The 18,287-nt window shown below is 42.6% G+C and overlaps 1 protein-coding gene across 5 annotated transcripts in view; it reads right to left on the bottom strand.

The window, feature by feature from the left end:
- PIWIL1 (piwi like RNA-mediated gene silencing 1) overlaps window positions 1-16,362 on the bottom strand; it is a 33,280-nt gene extending 16,918 nt beyond the window's left edge. The window contains exons 1-9 of one of the 5 annotated variants that reach the window (XM_079942629.1): window positions 16,184-16,292; window positions 13,467-13,554; window positions 13,008-13,119; window positions 6,619-6,744; window positions 5,911-6,125; window positions 5,408-5,529; window positions 4,263-4,343; window positions 3,416-3,613; window positions 2,866-2,977 (exon numbers count right to left, since the gene is read on the bottom strand). In XM_079942629.1, the coding sequence (XP_079798755.1) occupies window positions 2,866-2,977; window positions 3,416-3,613; window positions 4,263-4,343; window positions 5,408-5,529; window positions 5,911-6,125; window positions 6,619-6,744; window positions 13,008-13,119; window positions 13,467-13,544 (1,044 nt within the window). In that variant the 5' untranslated portion in view covers window positions 13,545-13,554; window positions 16,184-16,292. Of the gene's footprint in view, window positions 1-2,865; window positions 2,978-3,415; window positions 3,614-4,262; window positions 4,344-5,407; window positions 5,530-5,910; window positions 6,126-6,618; window positions 6,745-13,007; window positions 13,120-13,466; window positions 14,356-16,183 lie in introns of those variants that run through there. The other 4 variants (XM_079942628.1, XM_079942631.1, XM_079942632.1 and 1 more) reach the window with 4 other exon arrangements.
- Window positions 16,363-18,287: the final 1,925 nt, after the last annotated feature.

The raw sequence follows: 18,287 nt of genomic DNA, 5'->3' as shown, positions 1-18,287 counted from the left end.
CTGGCCATCTATCATCATGAATTAAGAGACCATGAATTCTAGCTTGTCACTGACTTTGTCCTACATTCAACTCTTTACCAACCACCCACAGAAACGCTTTCATTTCAGACAAGAAAATTCCAAGTAGAACATGCGTATCTGACCTCTGCTCCACTTATCTGTCCCACTACTTTATTACGGGTCTATTAACGGTCACCCTGCTTACACGTCATTCACTTGGGCACATACACAGGTAGAAACGTGGTAGTAACTTCAAAGCGTTCCTATTCTCTGCTTCACCAAAGGGCTTTCAATGCAGTTCTTAATTACAGAGCTGTGGGATTTCCCGCCAGTTCTTTTAACATTTTCCCCTACGTATGAAAAACTAGCACTTTCATTTGTTCAATACTACTGTTAAACCTTTTCTTTTTAAAAGTGATGGACCATGGTCTTCCCTTCCAAAGGCCCTTCTCTCCCACTGAGTGCTTCCTAGACATTATCTTCAATACACAAGAACTAAGCCATCACTTACTACTCGAACTCCATTTCTGCTAGGAAGTTCTAAGAATACCTTGATTCTTTCAAATATTTCAAGCCCACCCCTTTGGATTAATTAGGTCTACTAGACACCTTTACCCCTGGTTGTGACAGACATCTTCCCTGAGGAAGTTAACCTAAGCTGAGATGTCTCCCTAAGAGTCAAGCGTGCAGAGCCAGCGCTGGCAGGCAGAGGGAGCCCCGTGGCTGGATAAGGCGGCTGGGCAAGTGACAAGATGAGGACACATAGCGGCTACATCACTCAGGGTTTCACCGGATAAGGAAAAATGTGCTTCCTAACAAGACACAGGAGCAACAGGAAGCCACTTAATTACTTTGGGTAGAAAGTGTAACATCAGATTTGTATGAGTTTTGAAATGGATCAGAAGTATAAGAAATGAAAACTACGAGACCAGCTGAGTGAGAGAGAGAAATGGGGCCTAGACAGGAGGTGGCAGTCACTTAGAAAAGGAGGAAAACGAAGGTACTTCAGATAAGCAAGGTAGGGTGATAGGGTCTGACAATTAGTTATACAAGGTAAGTTATACAAAGCATGGTGATCTGAGGTTTGAATTATCCATCATTCACCTGTTCATGCAAATACCTGAGTGCCTACTTAGGCACTGGGGCGTATATAAACTATAAAGTCCCTGACTTGGTGGAAGTGGTGTTCCCTGCTCTGATGAAGAGCGCCGCACAGGGCCAGGTTAGGGGGATATCACATGTTCAGTGCTGGTCACAGGTAAGGCATCTCTGAGACATCCAAGTATTCGGAACAAGTAGGTTGAGGCATGCCTAGGGCTGGAGACAGAAGCCTGAGACTTGCTAACACGTCATGTGTGAAGTCTTCACATAGACTGGAGATCACCTGCAGAGTGTACACGTACAGTGACTGGGGAGCTGACGCAGAACCCTTAAGTATGCCAGCACTTAGCAGGTCCCTTAAGGGAGAATAAGCAGGCATGTGAGGTTCAATACTGGTCAGAGGAGGGGAGAATCTTCCCTGACTTCGCTTCAGGTTTAAATCAAACTTTCAACTGCGTCCTCTTTATATCTGCTGTTGGTATATACCAATTATTCCCATCTCTGATCATGATTATTAAAATGAACTACAGAAAAATGCCAAAATTCATTTCTCATAGAAACCTCTGACACCCAGAAGAATCTAGGTCAAACATGGTTGGATTCCTCAAGGAGTTTTCAGAGGCTGAAAACAGCAGTAGGGAAATCAAGCTGAAATGACGCTTGGCCTGTTTTCCTTTTGCCCAGAGTAAGACCAGTTCTTAATGGGACTTCTCAGAGAATCCTTTTCCTCCAGAGTGGTATCTGATCTTCTCACTCACAGGAGAGCAGCTGAAGATCAGGCAACAGTAGATATTCAGGAAAAAGACATTTCAAAGGTCACTAGTCGGATGTGTACTTTTGACACAAAATATAAACACATAATAGTTCATTTACTCCACTTTTTAGAAAAAGGAAATAATCTAGAGAAAGTAGGAAAAAATGAAATAAATTTTAGCCCTTCAAAGACAGGTTTTAAGATTTTAATTAATGTGTTTTCTTTAAATACTTTTCCTGCACGTTTAACAGAGCACATCAAATGGGATGAGACCTTCTAAGGATATAGGGGCAGATCTGCTTCTCTCTGAACGCTACAGCAATGTTCCGATGCCTTCCTGGAGAAACATTTTATTCTCTTCTAGTCAGTGGCTGCTCTTTCTTGCTATTTGTCTCTCGTGTCTTTGTCAGTTTAGTGATCACTGTGCCAAACAGCAAGAATCATCTTTATAAAACTGGGGCTGGGGGCCACCCAATAACCTGATCTAGCCCACATGAGACAAGTCTGTCTCACTCTGTCAGCATGTAAAACAAAAGTAAGAGTTAGCCCATCTGCAGATTTATCACAACGGATGCTAAGGGTTCAAAGATCTCTAGCCCACGCCGCCAGATGAAGTTTAAAAGAAGTGCTGGCTACAGAGTAAGACACAGTATATGCTAAACTGTTAACTTGCACTGTTTTCCTACTGGCCCTCCACGTGCCGAAGTTCAAATGTAACCTTGTATTCTACTGCAGAAAAGGAACCAGGACCGGGCACAGCTCATTTGCTAACGAGCTAACTATGCCGTGACCGCCTTAGTAACATTTATAGACAGCTTCAAAGGCAACGTGTTCCATATGCACACCTGTTAGAAAATTCTACTGAAGATGCTTCAGATTTCTCCTAAGGTCTCAGCCCTTCCCAGTACGAAGATAAGAGTGCACAGTAGCACCTCACCTTCCTGTAGAGATTTCTCCTAAGGTCTCAGCCCTTCCCAGTACGAAGATAAGAGTGCACAGTAGCACCTTACCTTCCTGTAGTACTCTAAGAAGCTGACTTCAGAGCCGTCGGCTTTCCTGAAGGTGCTCTTTGGATTCTGGTCCCAGTCAATATCGTCTATTCTGTATGTTTTATTGTTATACCTATGGAGTTGAGATTTTATTGGTATTTGATTAAAATATGTAGAAATGTTATTAAAAAGAGGGGCTAGACACTATGTACTCTCTAAAAAATAAAATTTCAAGTCATTTGGTAATATACAATATTATGGAAAGATAAAGGGAAAATAATTTCTTAAAGACTATGCTATACACTAGATGGATGGGGAAGTTAACTGAACTATTAGAAAATAAAGTTAAAACTAAAAAGAATAGAAATCATTGGCTATTTCTCCTTTTAAGATGAGTATATTCCCCCAAAACTTTTGCTCTTGAGAAAAAGGTTATAAATATCCCTCCCGTTTTTGTGCTATTCCCACCTCTCAACTTAAACCCTACTTTCTCTCCATCTAACATTATAGGACTAGAAAGCCTCAATATCTTCAGACTTGTAAAATTATTTTGCATTATTAAAAGCCTTACTTGGTGAGAACAATTAAACCTATCAGCTCTTTAGCAACTTGTTCTTGAAATTTATGTTCTTCAGTTTGATGAAACAAGTTGAACATGAAATCTAAAACAGTTTCACTTCGAAGGACTTTATGACTGACATCAGTGCAAAGCATGATGTTATTTTCATACTGAAGAATAGAAGTAGTGAAGCCAGGCCAAATCACCAACCTGTCAAAGACGATGAATGCCATTAAGTGACCTCTATGAATATCCAAACGTGCTTTGTATGTATCAAGTTATGGTTTTCACATTATTAACTGGGTCAAAGTACAAGTCTTTGAGTACATTTACTTAGCTTCAGGTTTTACAGGGTTCCAGATAAAGACTGATCTTTTTAAGATCTTCAACAATGAATGTTTATAATAATATAATAACTTTATAGGTTCCATTTTAAATTTAATATACTAACTTTATTAAATTTTATTACTTATATTGATCTAAGACTTGAAAAATCTAATTGAAAGCATCTACATTTATTATAATAAACCTAAACCACTTGAGCTGCAATCCTGATACACTGCAGTAACTTTTGAAGCAATCGTCACTAGCTGATGAATTTTGTTACCTGAGAGCAAATACAAACTTTGTGTTGGATAAGTCTTTATGCTTTTCCCCCATGACAAATAAATATCACATGATTTTTTAAAATCCAAAAATTCTGGGATGTCTCCTTCATTATTTAAGCCAGGTTAAATGTCCACTTAATGTGATGGGTACCACTAGCGGCCAGAGTAAATCTGATCATTTCAAAACAGAGCATCACTATCAAAGTTTGTGATTAAACCTAAGGAACAGAAACTTTCCACTTCATACAAACCTATGATTTGGAATATCAATCGGGTCACTTGGGTTATAATAATTCCGTCCAATCTGCTGCAAATTCATCATCTTTAAAAGCCTAGAATTTGAAAGGTCAGAATAGAGAAATGAATATTGGTAAGTGTCTCTGACACTACAGTCACAATGGCATGTTGTTTAGGGCAGGAGTTGGCCAACTATGGCTCATAGGGGGCCACATCCAGCCTACCTGCTGTATGGCCTAGGAACTATTTTTTCTTTTTACATTTTTTTAAAGGTCTGGAAAAAAAATCAAAAGATTAACGATGCATGAATTATGTGAAATTCAAATTTCAGTGTCCATCAGTAAAGCTTTATTGGAACACAGCCATGATCATATATGTCCAATGACTGTTTCTGTGATCCAACAGCAGAGTTGAATAGCTGAGACACAGACCACATGGCCTGCAAAACCTAACATGTTTACTATCTGGTCCTTTGCAAAAAAAAGTTTGCCAACCCATCATTTACAGAAAAATAAATCTTCCATTACATTAATTCAAACAAGTATCCACCAAAATGGGTCAGTGACAAGTTATCTCATGACCAACTTAGGTAAATTACAAATCCAAGAATTACGTCTCACTATGCTCACGCCAAGCTCAGGCTCATCCAGATTGCTTCCCACTCAGCAGGGGGACGGCAGGGGCGGGGGGCCTTCACAGAACTTGTGCCCAACAACTTTGGGTTTGGAAAACACAGCACCCACACTGAAGGCCAATCGTGGAGCACGCACTGTACGTGTCCTACGATGGAAGAAGTAAATCGGAACGGACCTAAACCCTGCCCTGCTTTCTGAACTGGCACCCCCTGTGGGACAGAAGGAATATAAAGTTAAAGTGCTGAGAGAACGTGTGCTCTTAACATAAACTCAGATGGGATCTGGAAGATCTAATCTCAACACAAACAGGGAAGTGAAAGACATGACGCTCGCCTGAAGCAAATAAATGAGACTTACACCAGTACACCGCACCTAAAAACGATTAAAACTCAGGGTAACCCAGTGATCCTAGCCAACCATTGTAAAATCTAGGTACTAAGTATACAGGTACTTATTGTACATGTCTTTCAACTTCTGATTATGTTTAAGATTTCTTAATACAATGTTTAAAAATGCCAACATACCTCCTGAAAATAATATTGTAGAACTGCAAACAAGTTGGTGATGTGGGCGGGAGCTCATTTGTCAAGGTGACAGTTATCCTCACATGCTCTCCATTTCGGGTCTGACTAAAAACTTCGGTAACCTGAAGCCAGAGTGGTGGAAAACCAAACTTTTAATTTTGTTAAAATAGGGCCAATCACATAAGCCTGTTGAATAAGGCAACAGTGAAAAGTATGGAAAAGTTTTAGATTAAAAAAAAAAAGAATGCCTATGAGAAAAGAGTAAGAGAATGGGCGTGAGAAAAGAGCAATCAAGTGCCTTCTTATTACTTGACTGTAATCGTTAAGTCACTCAGGTGGATCTGAGGATGGTATAATAATGCCAAATACACCCATGGGTGTATTACAAGTCCTAAGAGACAGGAGACCACTGGGGTTTCTCTAAAGCTACCCCAGACTGTGGCAGTTTAGCTTTGAGGTAGAACTCCCCATCTCCCTCTCCCCAACCCGACAACTGAAATAACCTTGTGCTGTAGTCTTTTAGGTAAAAATAATATCGTTCCATCAAAAGCATGACACCTTCCAATTAAATCTTCATGTTGAAAAAGAAGAGCTGAGCGGAGTCTTCTGGCTTCCATCAACGGGTTATAGTCAACGTGATACTGATATAAGGCCCATTGGGGACGGGATGTCAATCGAAAATGGTTAGTGCTCAGCCTTACTATAGTACCTGAAGAACCTGTAAAAGTCAGTCACATTCAATTAATGAAATAGCAAGTTTATTCCTCCTTGAAATCTTCACTGCCATGACAAGGCAGACACAGTTCTGTAAGCAAGGGGTTAAAAGCAGCAGACAACACAAAAGTCCTCAGACATCTGACGCTGGAGACTGTTCCACTTAGGTAAATTACTAAAAGCATCCATTTAGAAATAAATCCTCCCTAGACTGAGTAATTTACAACCGAACCAATGAAATCTCTTTACAGCAAAGAGCTTTAAAAGAAAAAAGTGATCTATGTAATAAAACAACATTTCAGTGCAGCTAACGACATCTATAACCTATTTCAAAACCAAAAGGGAGAGAGGAAAATGCAAAAGCCATCCATGCAAAATCCTTGACCAAATGTGCTCCTTCACCCTAGTAATGCATCGTACAAATAAATACCGAAATTAAAGTGCCTCAATTCACTGTCCTGTGCACTTGAAAACTGTCCTCTTAGTAATTAACCTACCTGTTTTTGATTCTTTAACATGATCTAGGTTCTGTCTTGTATTCACACCAAGATCATGAAAGTCTCTACGACGACCTCCTCTGTCTGCTAATGATAACTCGTGAAATCCAGCAGATATCTGGAGTTCTTAAAAAAAAAAAAGGAAAAAATTATACATCTAAGTAATATGCAGCATGAAATAAAGCATGACGATTCCCAAAGTACTCTACTACCTGAAACCCAAAGGCTCCTGAGGTGCTAAAGACAGAGTGTAACAATCCCATCCGAATGTTCCAGGTAACTGCCAGCCAAAGGAGAACAGCTGCTCAGCCATACCTCTTCCGTGAAGCCCTTCTTGTCACTGCCCTAGGCAAACTCAGCTCCTTCACAAGACACGTATACCTCTACAAGATCAAGACAGCTGGAGGGATTCAAGAACTTAGGAGCACATGCGTATTGACTGGGTAATTATTTTTCTGTCTCTAGGTCTGATAACCACCTGTGGGCCTTAATATCAGTATTTTTCACAATTTTTATGATGTAATTATAGCTGTAGGAATTGGTAGTTCATATGATTTAAATGTGCAACCTGAATTAGAAAACGTTAAGTCTAAAATGTAATTTCCTCACTAATTTCCCTTACGGACCAGCAGAGCAGATGGGATGGGCCTGTGTATATCCTGTGGTCATGACACACATCTACTGGGATAGGTTAACCATCAGTTCATGCTTACTTGTAAAAGCTGTGGCTAAAATATCCTAAATTATTAAGTCCTTTAATTTGCATGAAATATATTATGAAGTATCTCATATCAATAGTATGCTGTGGGCCAAAGAATGAACATGGGCTTTGTAGTCAAGTGTTAAGTTCTAGCTTTTAGTTAATAGGCATGTTGTCTTGTGTAGCAGAGACTACTGACTACCCAATAACCAATCTTTCATTCTTATTTTAAAAGTTTATTTGGGGAGTAATACAGCTAAAAGACTAGAATTTCCACCTTCCTTGCAGGTAAGGAGGGCCTAAGAGACTTATGCAGAAATTACCGGATGAAATGTCAGGGAAAGCGCCACAGGGGAGTCAATAGCTGGCTTTTCTGTTGTCCAGGCCCCTAGCTGCCAATCTTGCCTGGAATCTGGATGTGATGGCAGGAGGGAGCTCAAGCAGACATTCTGAACAAAACCTAAGTCTTAATGACGGAGGTCATGGACTTGGCAGGAGAGAACAAAAAGATGAGAGCCCAGTTCTCTTCTGACAACAAATGCCAGAACTAGCCCAGAACTGCCAGCTTCTGGAGGAGAAGTAACACAGCTTAAACAAAACATATGTTAGTTTAATGTGAGCTTCAATTTCTTCACCTGAAAAATTGATTATAATAAATTTTACAGGATGTAGTAAGTTTTAAACGAGAACTCCGTTTATAAGGCGCTTTAAAGGTCCTGCTAAATGGGTTGGTTCTGGTGCCTCCTGATTTTCAGGGGCTCTGTTTTAAGCCTTTTAATATGCAACTGTTTGTATTTGTCTCCCTTAGTGAACTTTTTATCCCGAAGTCTTTCAGCTTAAGGTATCCATGGATTAATTACACTAGCAAAGGTCAGGTATTGAGTTTCTCTTAAAAAAGTATCAGTTCTGGATGTGAAAACCTGATTGCAAGTTTCTGAATATAAACAATGATGAAGTTTGCTCCCCTCTCTACATATAGCACCGCTATTATTAACATTTTAGCCAAAACTTGATTAACTGTCAATCTAGAAAGATGACACATTTCAAAATGGATACAACTGGAAACCTTGCTAATTCCCCTTCCAGGCAGCTGCCAGAGCGCTTTACTAAAAACACGGATCCCATCGATCACGCTGCTGTTCCATTCAAGAGTCCTGCAATGGAGCCCTGTCCCCCTTCACAGAGTGAAAAGTCGAGGTCTCAAACAAGGGCTCATTAACGGGCTCTAAAACATAGTAGATACTTGAACATTTACTGTGAGAAGCACTTCTCAGATATGATACTTACAAGACCAGTGAAAGGCGGTAAAGTCAGGCCTTGTATTTGTGACCCTGAGTATCACCTGATCTTCACAGTGGTCCTCAGCTATAAAGATGCAATATATACCTTTTCATAGGTAGGGAACTAAGTTTCACAGAATTAAATTTAAATTCATAAGAACTGTTAAAAAAAGTATTAGTGAAGATCAATACAAAGAATGTTTAGATTTAAGTGTTTCCAGAAATTTTATTTGCATTTTAATGCTACAATAATAAGGATATGTTTTTTAAAAAACAGCTTCAGCGCATCCTTTTGCCCAGAGTTTTAATTCAATGAAATTTTGCTCTGTTGAACACTGCTGAACATGTCAAATATTCTAAGTTTCAAAAGAACTGTGAAGAACAAAGCAAGAGGCATCACACTTCCTGATTTCAAGCTATACTATAAAGGTGCAGTAATCAAAACAGTATGATACCGGCACAAAAACAGACACACAGACCAATGGAACAGAATCAAGAGCCCAGAAATAAACCCAGGAATACATGGTCAACTCATATCTGACAAAGGAACCAATAATATTCAATGGAAAAAAAGACAGTCTCTTTGAATTATGGTTTTCTCAGGGTATATGCCCAGGAGTGGGATTGCTGGGTCATATGGGAGTTCAATTTTTAGTTTTTTAAGGAACCTCCATACTTTTCTCCATAGTGTCTATATCAATTTACATTCCCACCAACAGTGCAAGAGGGTTCCCTTTTCTCTACACCCTCTCCAGCATTTACTGTTTGTAGATTTTTTGATGATGACCATCCTGACTGGTGTGAGGGAGGGTGACGCAAGAGGGAGGGGATATGGGGATATGGGGATATATGTATATGTATAGCTGATTCACTTTGTTGCAGAGCAGAAACTAACACAACACTGTAAAGCAATTATACTCCAATAAAGATGTTAAAAGAAAAAGACAGTCTCTTCAATAAACGGTGCTGGGATAATTGGATATTCACATGTAAAAGAATGAAACTGGACCCCTATCTTACACCACTTACAAAAATTAACTTGAAATACATTAAAGACTTAAATGTAAGACCTGAAACCATTAAACTCCTAGAACAAAACAAACAAAACGAAAAGCTCCTTGACACGGCATCTTGGTAATGATTTTTTTTTTTTTTAAGACATGACACCTAAAGCACAAGCAACAGAATAGTTGATAAACAGGTGGGACTATAAACAGGTGGGACTACAAACAGGTGGGACTATAAAAAACTTCTGGACAGCAAAAGAAGCCGTCAACAAGGTGAAAATACAACCTGCAGGATGGGAAAAATATCTGCAAACTTTACACATGATAAGGGGTTAATATCCAAAATATATGAAGAACTCATACAACTCAATAGCAAAAAACCAAATAAGCCAATTTAAAAAACAGGCAAAAGACCTGAACAGACATTTCTCCAAAGACGACATATGAAAGACTAACAGGCACATGAAAAGATGCTCAACAGCACTAGTCATTAGGGAAATGCAAATTAAACCCACAATGCGCTGTCACCTCACGCCTGTCGGAATGGCCACCATCAAAAGGACAACATAACAAAGGCTGGCGTGGATGAGGAGAAAAGAGAATCCCTGTGCACTGCTGGTGGCATTTTAAATTGGTGCAGCCACTATGGAAAACAGTACGGAGGCTCCTTAAAAAATTAAAAATAGGACCACCATATGATCCAGCAATCCCACTTCTGGAAATATATCCAAAGGAAATGAAAATACTCACTCAAAAAGATATCTGCACCCCCATGTTGGTAGCAGCATTACTGACAATAGCCAGGACATGGAAACAACTTCAGTTGTCCATTGACGGATGAATGGATAAAAGAGTTTGTGGTGCATATATATAATGGATTATTATTCAGGAAATAATAAAAACAGGAAACCCGACCACTTGTGACAACATGGATGGGCCCTGAGGGCATTATCCTAAGTGAAACCAGTCAGACAGAGAAAGACAAATTACTGTATGATCTTGCTTATATGTGGAATCTAAAAACAAACAAACAAAAAACAACCCCAAACCAAACTCATAGAAACAGAGATCAGACTTGTTACCAGAGGCAGAGGAAAGGGAAGGGAGAGTTGGAGGAAAGTGTCTGAAAGTACAAAATTGCAGTTATCAGATAAATAAGTACTAGAGATATAATACACAACATGATGACTATAGCTAACACTGCTGTAATGACATACAGGAAACTTATTATGGGAGTGAATCCAAAGAGTTCTCATACAAGGAGAACATTTTTTCCTCTTTTCTTTTGATGGTATCTTTATCAGAAGGTGGGTGTTAGGTGAACCTAATGTGGTAATCATTTCACAATACATGTAAATCAGACCATCATGCTGTATGCCTTAAACTTAGACAGTGATGTGTGTCCATTATTTCCTCAATAAAACTGGGTAAAAATAATAAAAGCAAGTGACCTAGAGGTGAGTTTTGGAGTCACTGGTTTCAGCACTTGACTCCCACTCTGGATTTATTCTTGTCATTTCTGGCCTCTGAAGATTTTCCAACTCTCTAGCCACATCAGATGAATTTTAAAAAGTTATTTTAATATTTAGCACATTAAAGGTATTTAGTTGGAGGATATCTAGCCTGCTATAATGCTGGATACAGAATTCTCACTTGGCTTGTATATTTAAAACGCATGCAAGTTTCTAATATTAGAAACATTTGTAATTTACTGTGATATATTTATTCTAATAGAACAGATTGTACCCCCCTGTTCACTTTTTGGATTCAATGGGTAATTTAAAAAAGAAAGAACTGAGGCATCTAGACAAAGTGACTGGATAAAACCCTATAAATTTAAGGAGATTAATTCCCATAAAAGAATTGTCATCAGGCACTTTGAAGTCTGAAACATCCTGTAGTACCACAAAAGCAACAGACGTAATTAGATACATAAAGCAACAAATAAAAGGCCCCTTGTCTTCTAATAGATTCTTCAAATGAAGCACTATTAACCACTGATGTATTCTTCCCCAAAATTTTCTATACAGAAAATATATACACACACATAACACGTATTTACTAAAAACACAAAGCTGTTTTACAAGCTGCTTTCATTTCAGTCAAGTTTTTACATTCTTGAAAATGGCTAAAGGGTACTCTATTGTTAAAGCACAGCGGGTTTTACCCTTATTGGGTAGGGGTTTCCAGGGTCTGGGTGCACTACCCCGAATGTACTGCTAATAGAAGCGTACTGCTGCTACACATTACAAAACGCCATCCAAACGTTAGCACAATCCCACGGGGAGCACAAATTCCAGTTTCACAGTTGCCAACATTGGCAAAAAGTAAAATGGAGAATAAACAGATGTTTATTCTTTTTAAAAAAATGTTTCAGTTTAATTTAAACTTAATGATAAGGCTTAACATTTTACTGGCCTTTGTATCTTTCACTGCTTTGCCCTTTCCTTTGTCCACTTGGCCAGCAGCTTGTTAATATCACAGATTCATAAGACTGCTCTGTGTATCAGAGAAATGAGCTCTTCCATCATTTCAGTTAAGTTCCCAGGTTGTCTTCTGACACTGACGTTATTTGTCATAGCTTGATTCACACCACTTCAAGTTCATTTTAGAGTCATTCATGTTTTCTTCTAATTTTATGGATTTCATTGGTTATGACTAAATATTCAGAGTACATGGAACGCATAAAGCAAGGAACCAGGTTTGTTTTCTAGTTTTCCCTTTGCGTCAACACTATTTTATTGCCCATTTCCCACGCCCATCCCAGGGTTTAAAAGCCAATGTGACTATATTAATTCTCCCTATGTCTACATGGGTCTGCTTTTCCTATACCAAAACCAAACTTAGTAACTGTAGCAGAATCTTACACCAAGCATCCAATTAATTAGTTTTCGCAACAATGCAGTGAAAAAGCACAAGTTTTGGAATCAGAACCGGTGTTCTGACTCTACTGGCTGTCACAACTTTGACCTCAGTTTTTGCAACTGAGAAACAGGATGAACAGAACCAACACATGTGAAAATATGTTTTCTAAGTCAAAGGTACAAATGTAAAAGTTGGTACAGCTTTGATGAAGTCACTAAAGATGCCAAGAGAATGTTCTAAAATGATTAATGCATAATAAGCAAATTGTAATCAGTTTAGAATTTGCTTTGGAACAGCCAGTGTGGGGCTCTGGTAGGCTGGAGTTCATTTCCAAGGAGGAAAGCAATCCTGTGGCCCTGCACTCAGGGGCAGGCTGCACGGTTTGCGGGAGATGCGGCTACACTTTCAAGGACTGCTGGGGGTCCTTTCTCCTTATACAGAGCTTTGGTCGCCATGCACATCTAACGCTGCCAGTGCGCACGCGCGCGCGCACACACACACGCATGCACGCACGCAGCCCCTTCACTCTCCCTTCACCTTGTGGCTTGGCTGTCGCTCCTACTGTTCCTCTCTGTCGTCCGCGGCCAACTAACTCCCCCTCGTCTGGTGGCGGCTGCAGTCTAGGCTGAATATAACCAGGCTGCTGACTCTGCAGTTATATGCAAATGAAGAACAGCATTCTTTTCACGTCAAAAGGTTACAGGTATCAGAGGCAATAACTACTCAAACAAGTCCAGGGCATTTAACCAAAACCGATCTAAATTAGTAATCAAATATTTTATCCTCAGAAAAAAATTTCTTCAAGAAGGGTCGCCAACTGAAGGCAAGCCCCAGCTTCCAATATCCACAGGACACAGAACGTCAGCTTCCTGGTTCAGCCCTTATCCCTTCACAGGACACGGTTCTTAACCTCCTTTTTGCCAGTGCAAGCTGATGAAGGATTAAGAACACTGTGTCTAAGACGCCTCCGCAGTTAGGACAGGGGAAAGCACTCACTGCAGCGGCGCCCACGCATTGCACCGCCTCCTGACCACGAGCCCTTCCTCTTGCTCTCGCTCTGGCTCTCCCAGTCATTCTTCTTTTTCTTGAGAGGAAATAATCATGAAGACAATACTCAGTGTTCACTGTTATATTTGAGTGTTTCTACAACGTTACCTTTAAACGGATTTGGTTGAGATTCTAAAATAAGCTCCCGGGTAATCCCATACTTTTCTAACCTCTTAACATACAGTCAAAGGCAATATCCCCACCTTCGATAAACTTAAGTGCTCCTGTGCTAGGTGGTGGCACTGAAGTGGAAGACCTACTACACTATTTCATTTTTCAATTGGATTATTTATTATAAAGAGATTTAGGAGGATAAAACTGTTAAGAGACTGAAGGTGCTGGTGACTAGTTCTTTCTTTCACATCTGGATGTGTAACCTGCTATGAAAGAGGGCACCAATGGCAAGTTTTATGCCAGGCTCTTTACATAATTCTTATACATACGTTACTGTATCTTCCAGGATCTTCCCACAATTCCATGTGTAGCTTAATCTTTTCTACCACATCATTTATGTCCCATAATTTCATTCTTGGTGAGGGGCATCCACTTCGTCTCTAAAGAAAATCGACTGAGTCATTCGTCTCTAGACTACTCCTTTACTCCGCCTACCACATCTGATCAACAATTCTCTCCATTTCTTCAACACCCAACACCACCATGTGTAATGAGTGAGTACCTAATGTGAGCCAGGATCTGTGTCAGGCATCAAATATGTTGTTAGTCCTATGTATAGAGGTTCCCCACCCAGTCACCCCCAACCACAGGGCAGAAAGCAGTATCATCAGGTTATCACCAGGAGAGACCTCAGAGCTAGACTGTCTGAACGCTACTCCTTCATGTAAGTGACCTTGAGCAAATCACATAACCCAAAACTCACGTCTTTATTTGTAAAACAGTTGTAACAACCTATACCACACAGGTCAACTGTGCGGCTCAATGAGAACACACATAAAGGCTCAGCTCACAAAATACCTGGCACACCATGAGAATTCCACCCATGTGAGCCCCGGTGGAAAAGGCAGATAAACTACAAATTCTTAAGTCTAACAAAGGAACTAAGAAGCATGTTCTTACAAAGAGGAAAGCAGAAGCTAAGTTACACACTGAAGAGGCCTGTCTGCGATGAAGCTAACACTGGAGGACTAGGAACCGGAAGGTAGGTGGTTCCATTCTTCGGACAAGAGGGGACAACCCGTGACTAAGTGCTGACAGCTCGGCTTGTCTGCAGAAAGGAAAGATGCCTAGTGTGACTGAAGTGTAATGAGCTTGGATTTGATGTTCAATTCAAGGTGAGACTACTGCAGCTTCCAAACAGGGGCAGATGATGACATTATTTACAGTTGAGATCACTCTGCTTTAAGTCAGGGTATCTTTTTTGTCTGTTTTCTCAGCTTCTGAAAGTTTTTGTTCCATGGCAAGCTTCCTAGAAAGACAAATCTAACGACACTCTCCACTTTGTCTCTTCAAAGACCTCTCTGACTTCCTAGCATGTTCTAAAGGACTAAAAATACATTAGCTCACCGCACTGTAAAAACCAACCCAAGTCAAGCAACTCCCCAAGAAGGTTCCACGATATGACCTGCGGAGGCACCAGCATATTCGAGTTTTTCATACCATTATAAAGTATTCTGTATTTGTACTACGTAGACCATGACCGCGGCTATACATACGTAACTTACACGCTGAGCACACTGGCATACATGGCGGTCTCTGACTGGGGGACAGAATCAAAGTCGGAGGCCTCTGCCTGAGACGCTAGCAAACGTGGCTTTCCTCCACGCAGCAGCCATGATAAATTCCACGGTTCACTTTGGCCCCCCCGCACATCCTTTGCTGAAGCGCCTCACCCTCCTCTCTAAAATGGAAGAACCCAGCTTATCCTTTAAGGACCAAGCTGGGCGCACGCGGATGACACCAACCGCACGGCACGGGAGATCAGCCTCCCCCTCCCTCCCTCCCTCACACACACTTCAGGAGCTCCTCCACACCTGGCGGCTCATCAGTGCAGCCCCTCGCACCTAAGCCCAGAGCGGGCAACCCAGCAGTGACTGGGTGTGTGTGAAAAACCCAGTAATGAGCTCATCTGCCGCCCCAAGAGCGAGTGCTTTCTAACCAGTGCAGCAGTGTTCTCAAAGCGTGATCCCTGACGGGCAACACCTGGAACGGGATGCCAACGCGAACGGGACGGGGGTCCCACGCCCCGCCCTGAGCCAGAAGCCCGTGCTCAGCAGGCTGCAGGGGCTTCTGATGATCGCTGAGCCCGAGGACCCCGGAGGACGCTACCCACGGCATCAAAGCCGGGGCGGGCAGGACCACCCCATGCCACCCGCTGCACAGGTGCGGGGCTCAGCTGCGTCCTCCCCACTTCAGCATCCCCCAGGCTGGACCACAAGCTACCCCACCACCTGGAAGTGAGAAACCCAGCTGGTGCTCAAAGGTACCGCACCAGCTACAAAGGACGTCCGGGTCAAGTCGACGTCCTCCCCGGGGGCAAGGACACTAGCGTCCACCCCAAAAGCGCAGCCGCTCGCCGCTGCCCCCCAGCCCGCCCGGCCACCCCGCCCCCACCCAGGCCCAAGGAGGGCAGAGGCCACCGCAGTCCCGGCCGCCGATGGGCTGAGCGACCGCACGGTGGAGGCCACCCCTCCGCAGGTCCGCGGCCTCACCAGGCCCACAGGCTGGAGCGGGAGAGGAACCGCCGTGCCAGTCCGCAGCAACGCCCTCACAGGACCCTCCGCCTCGCCAACGCCCCAGCCGCACTAACAGTTGTCGCCGCGCTGCCAACGGTTATCTCACGCCGGATCCCTCCGCGCCGGGACTTGAGACTTGGCGCCCCGACACGGGACCAAACGGACCCCGGTGCCTCTCGGCACCACGGAGCCGCGCCGCCCGCTCTCACCTCGCCGTCCGCTGTGGGCGATTGCGGGGCGCGGGAGCCGACGGAAATGGGCGGGATCCTCTTTTTCTGGGCGGATGGACACTGACTTCAAGGGGTAAACTGCCCCGCACGTGACGCCCAGCTAACGGCGAGGCGGGTGGCGGCCCGCGCTGCGCGCTGATTGGCTGCTGCGCGGATGGCGGTTTCAGTGGGGCACAGGCAGAGGCAGGGCCAGATGAGCCCCGCCCAGGCTCCGCCCCTGCCTCGCCAGACCCCGCCCACTCCTTGCCCGAGCCTCCCGTTGTACCTGGAGCATCTGTGACAAGGTGTGGACGAGGATTGAGGTGTGCTCGGCTCGTTCCTGCTCGTGGAGCAGGTCTATGCACTCAGCACGCCCTCGGTAAACCGTGAAATTGTGACCAAGTGTGTGTTTTGAGGCCTACTGTTTAAAAAAAAAAAAAAAAGGACTCAATTTTGGGCTGACCCCTTAAAAGATAAGGTACTTCATTTACCAAATAAGAAAATGAGATTTGAATTTTGCCCCCAAAGAAGTAAAACTGCATTCTAGAGCCAGAATGCCAGCGGGTGTGTACCTACGCATTTAACTTTCCACGTCAACACATTTGGGTGCTGAGGGCATGGTGTTCCTGTGGATGACAGTGGTTCTCAAACTTGCCCTGCATCAGGGTCACCTGGAGGGCTGGTTAAACCACAGATCGCGCCGCTGCCTCCGCTAGAGACTCTGAGTCAGCAGGTTCCACAGGTGGGACCCACTAATTTGCATCTCTGACAAACTGCAGAAAATGCTGATGCAGGTGGTCCAGCGTCTGCGCTGATAGCAGAGGCACTGAGCAAGCTAGATGCCCTTAACAGGAGTTCATTTCCTCACTGGGCAAAAATCAACACAGTTAAAGCTGCTGTAAATATTGTAAAATAGAACGGAATTATTTGTCAGGCTGGGAAGTGGGACGGTTGGTGACCAGGTGACTAGTGAAGTCCAGTAATAATTCAATAACTTCTTTATAATGGGGGGTAGGGGTAGTGCGTCTAGGGACTGGCTTTAATGGGGCGTTTATACAGCAAAAATATTGCTTCTTATTCATTAAGAGGGTATACTTCGGCGGAGGCGGGGGTTGGAGAGGGCTGCAGTCTCATCCGTGAGCTGAAAGGAACAGGCTGGATTTCAGTGTTTCCCACAGTAGCTTGATTATTAAAAAATCCACTGGGGGAACTTCTGAAAACACACACATTCCCAGGTAACCCTGATTCTGTAAGTTTGGGCTGGCAGCAAGGAATTTTCTTTCAACAAGTAACACCAAGTGATTCTTATGCTCAGAGAAGTTTGAGAAATGTGGGGCAAGCTCTGTGATCCTGACATCTCCGATGCTTAAAGAATGGGGAGGGGGAAGGGGAAGCTGGGACAAAGTGAGAGAGAGGCATGGACATATATACACTACCAAACGTAAAATAGCTAGCTAGTGGGAAGCAGCCGCATAGCACAGGGAGATCAGCTCGGTGCTTTATGACCACCTAGAGGGGTGGGATAGGGAGGGTGGGAGGGAGACGCAAGAGGGAGGTGATATGGGGATATATGTATATGTATAACTGATTCACTTTGTTATAAAGCAGAAATGAACACACCATTGTAAAGCAATTATACTCCAATAAAGATGTAAAAAAAAAAGGAATTCATGAGAAAAGGCAAGACACTTGAAGCGAGGAGTAGTTTGGAGGGAGAAATGGCCTCACAAAGGTTTTCACCTTTTTTTTTTTTTAAGGGCTCAATTTGGAATACAATATGAACTTTAACTTTCCCAGGGAGGACGTAAAATCTTAGTAGAAAGGTGTTCTGTGACGTTTTGCCAGCAGATGGCGCAGTAGAACAAGAAATA

This window comes from Stenella coeruleoalba (genome assembly GCF_951394435.1).
Source record: "Stenella coeruleoalba genome assembly, chromosome: 14".
Taxonomy (NCBI): domain Eukaryota; kingdom Metazoa; phylum Chordata; class Mammalia; order Artiodactyla; family Delphinidae; genus Stenella; species Stenella coeruleoalba.
This window is presented reverse-complemented; position numbering and strand designations above follow the sequence as displayed.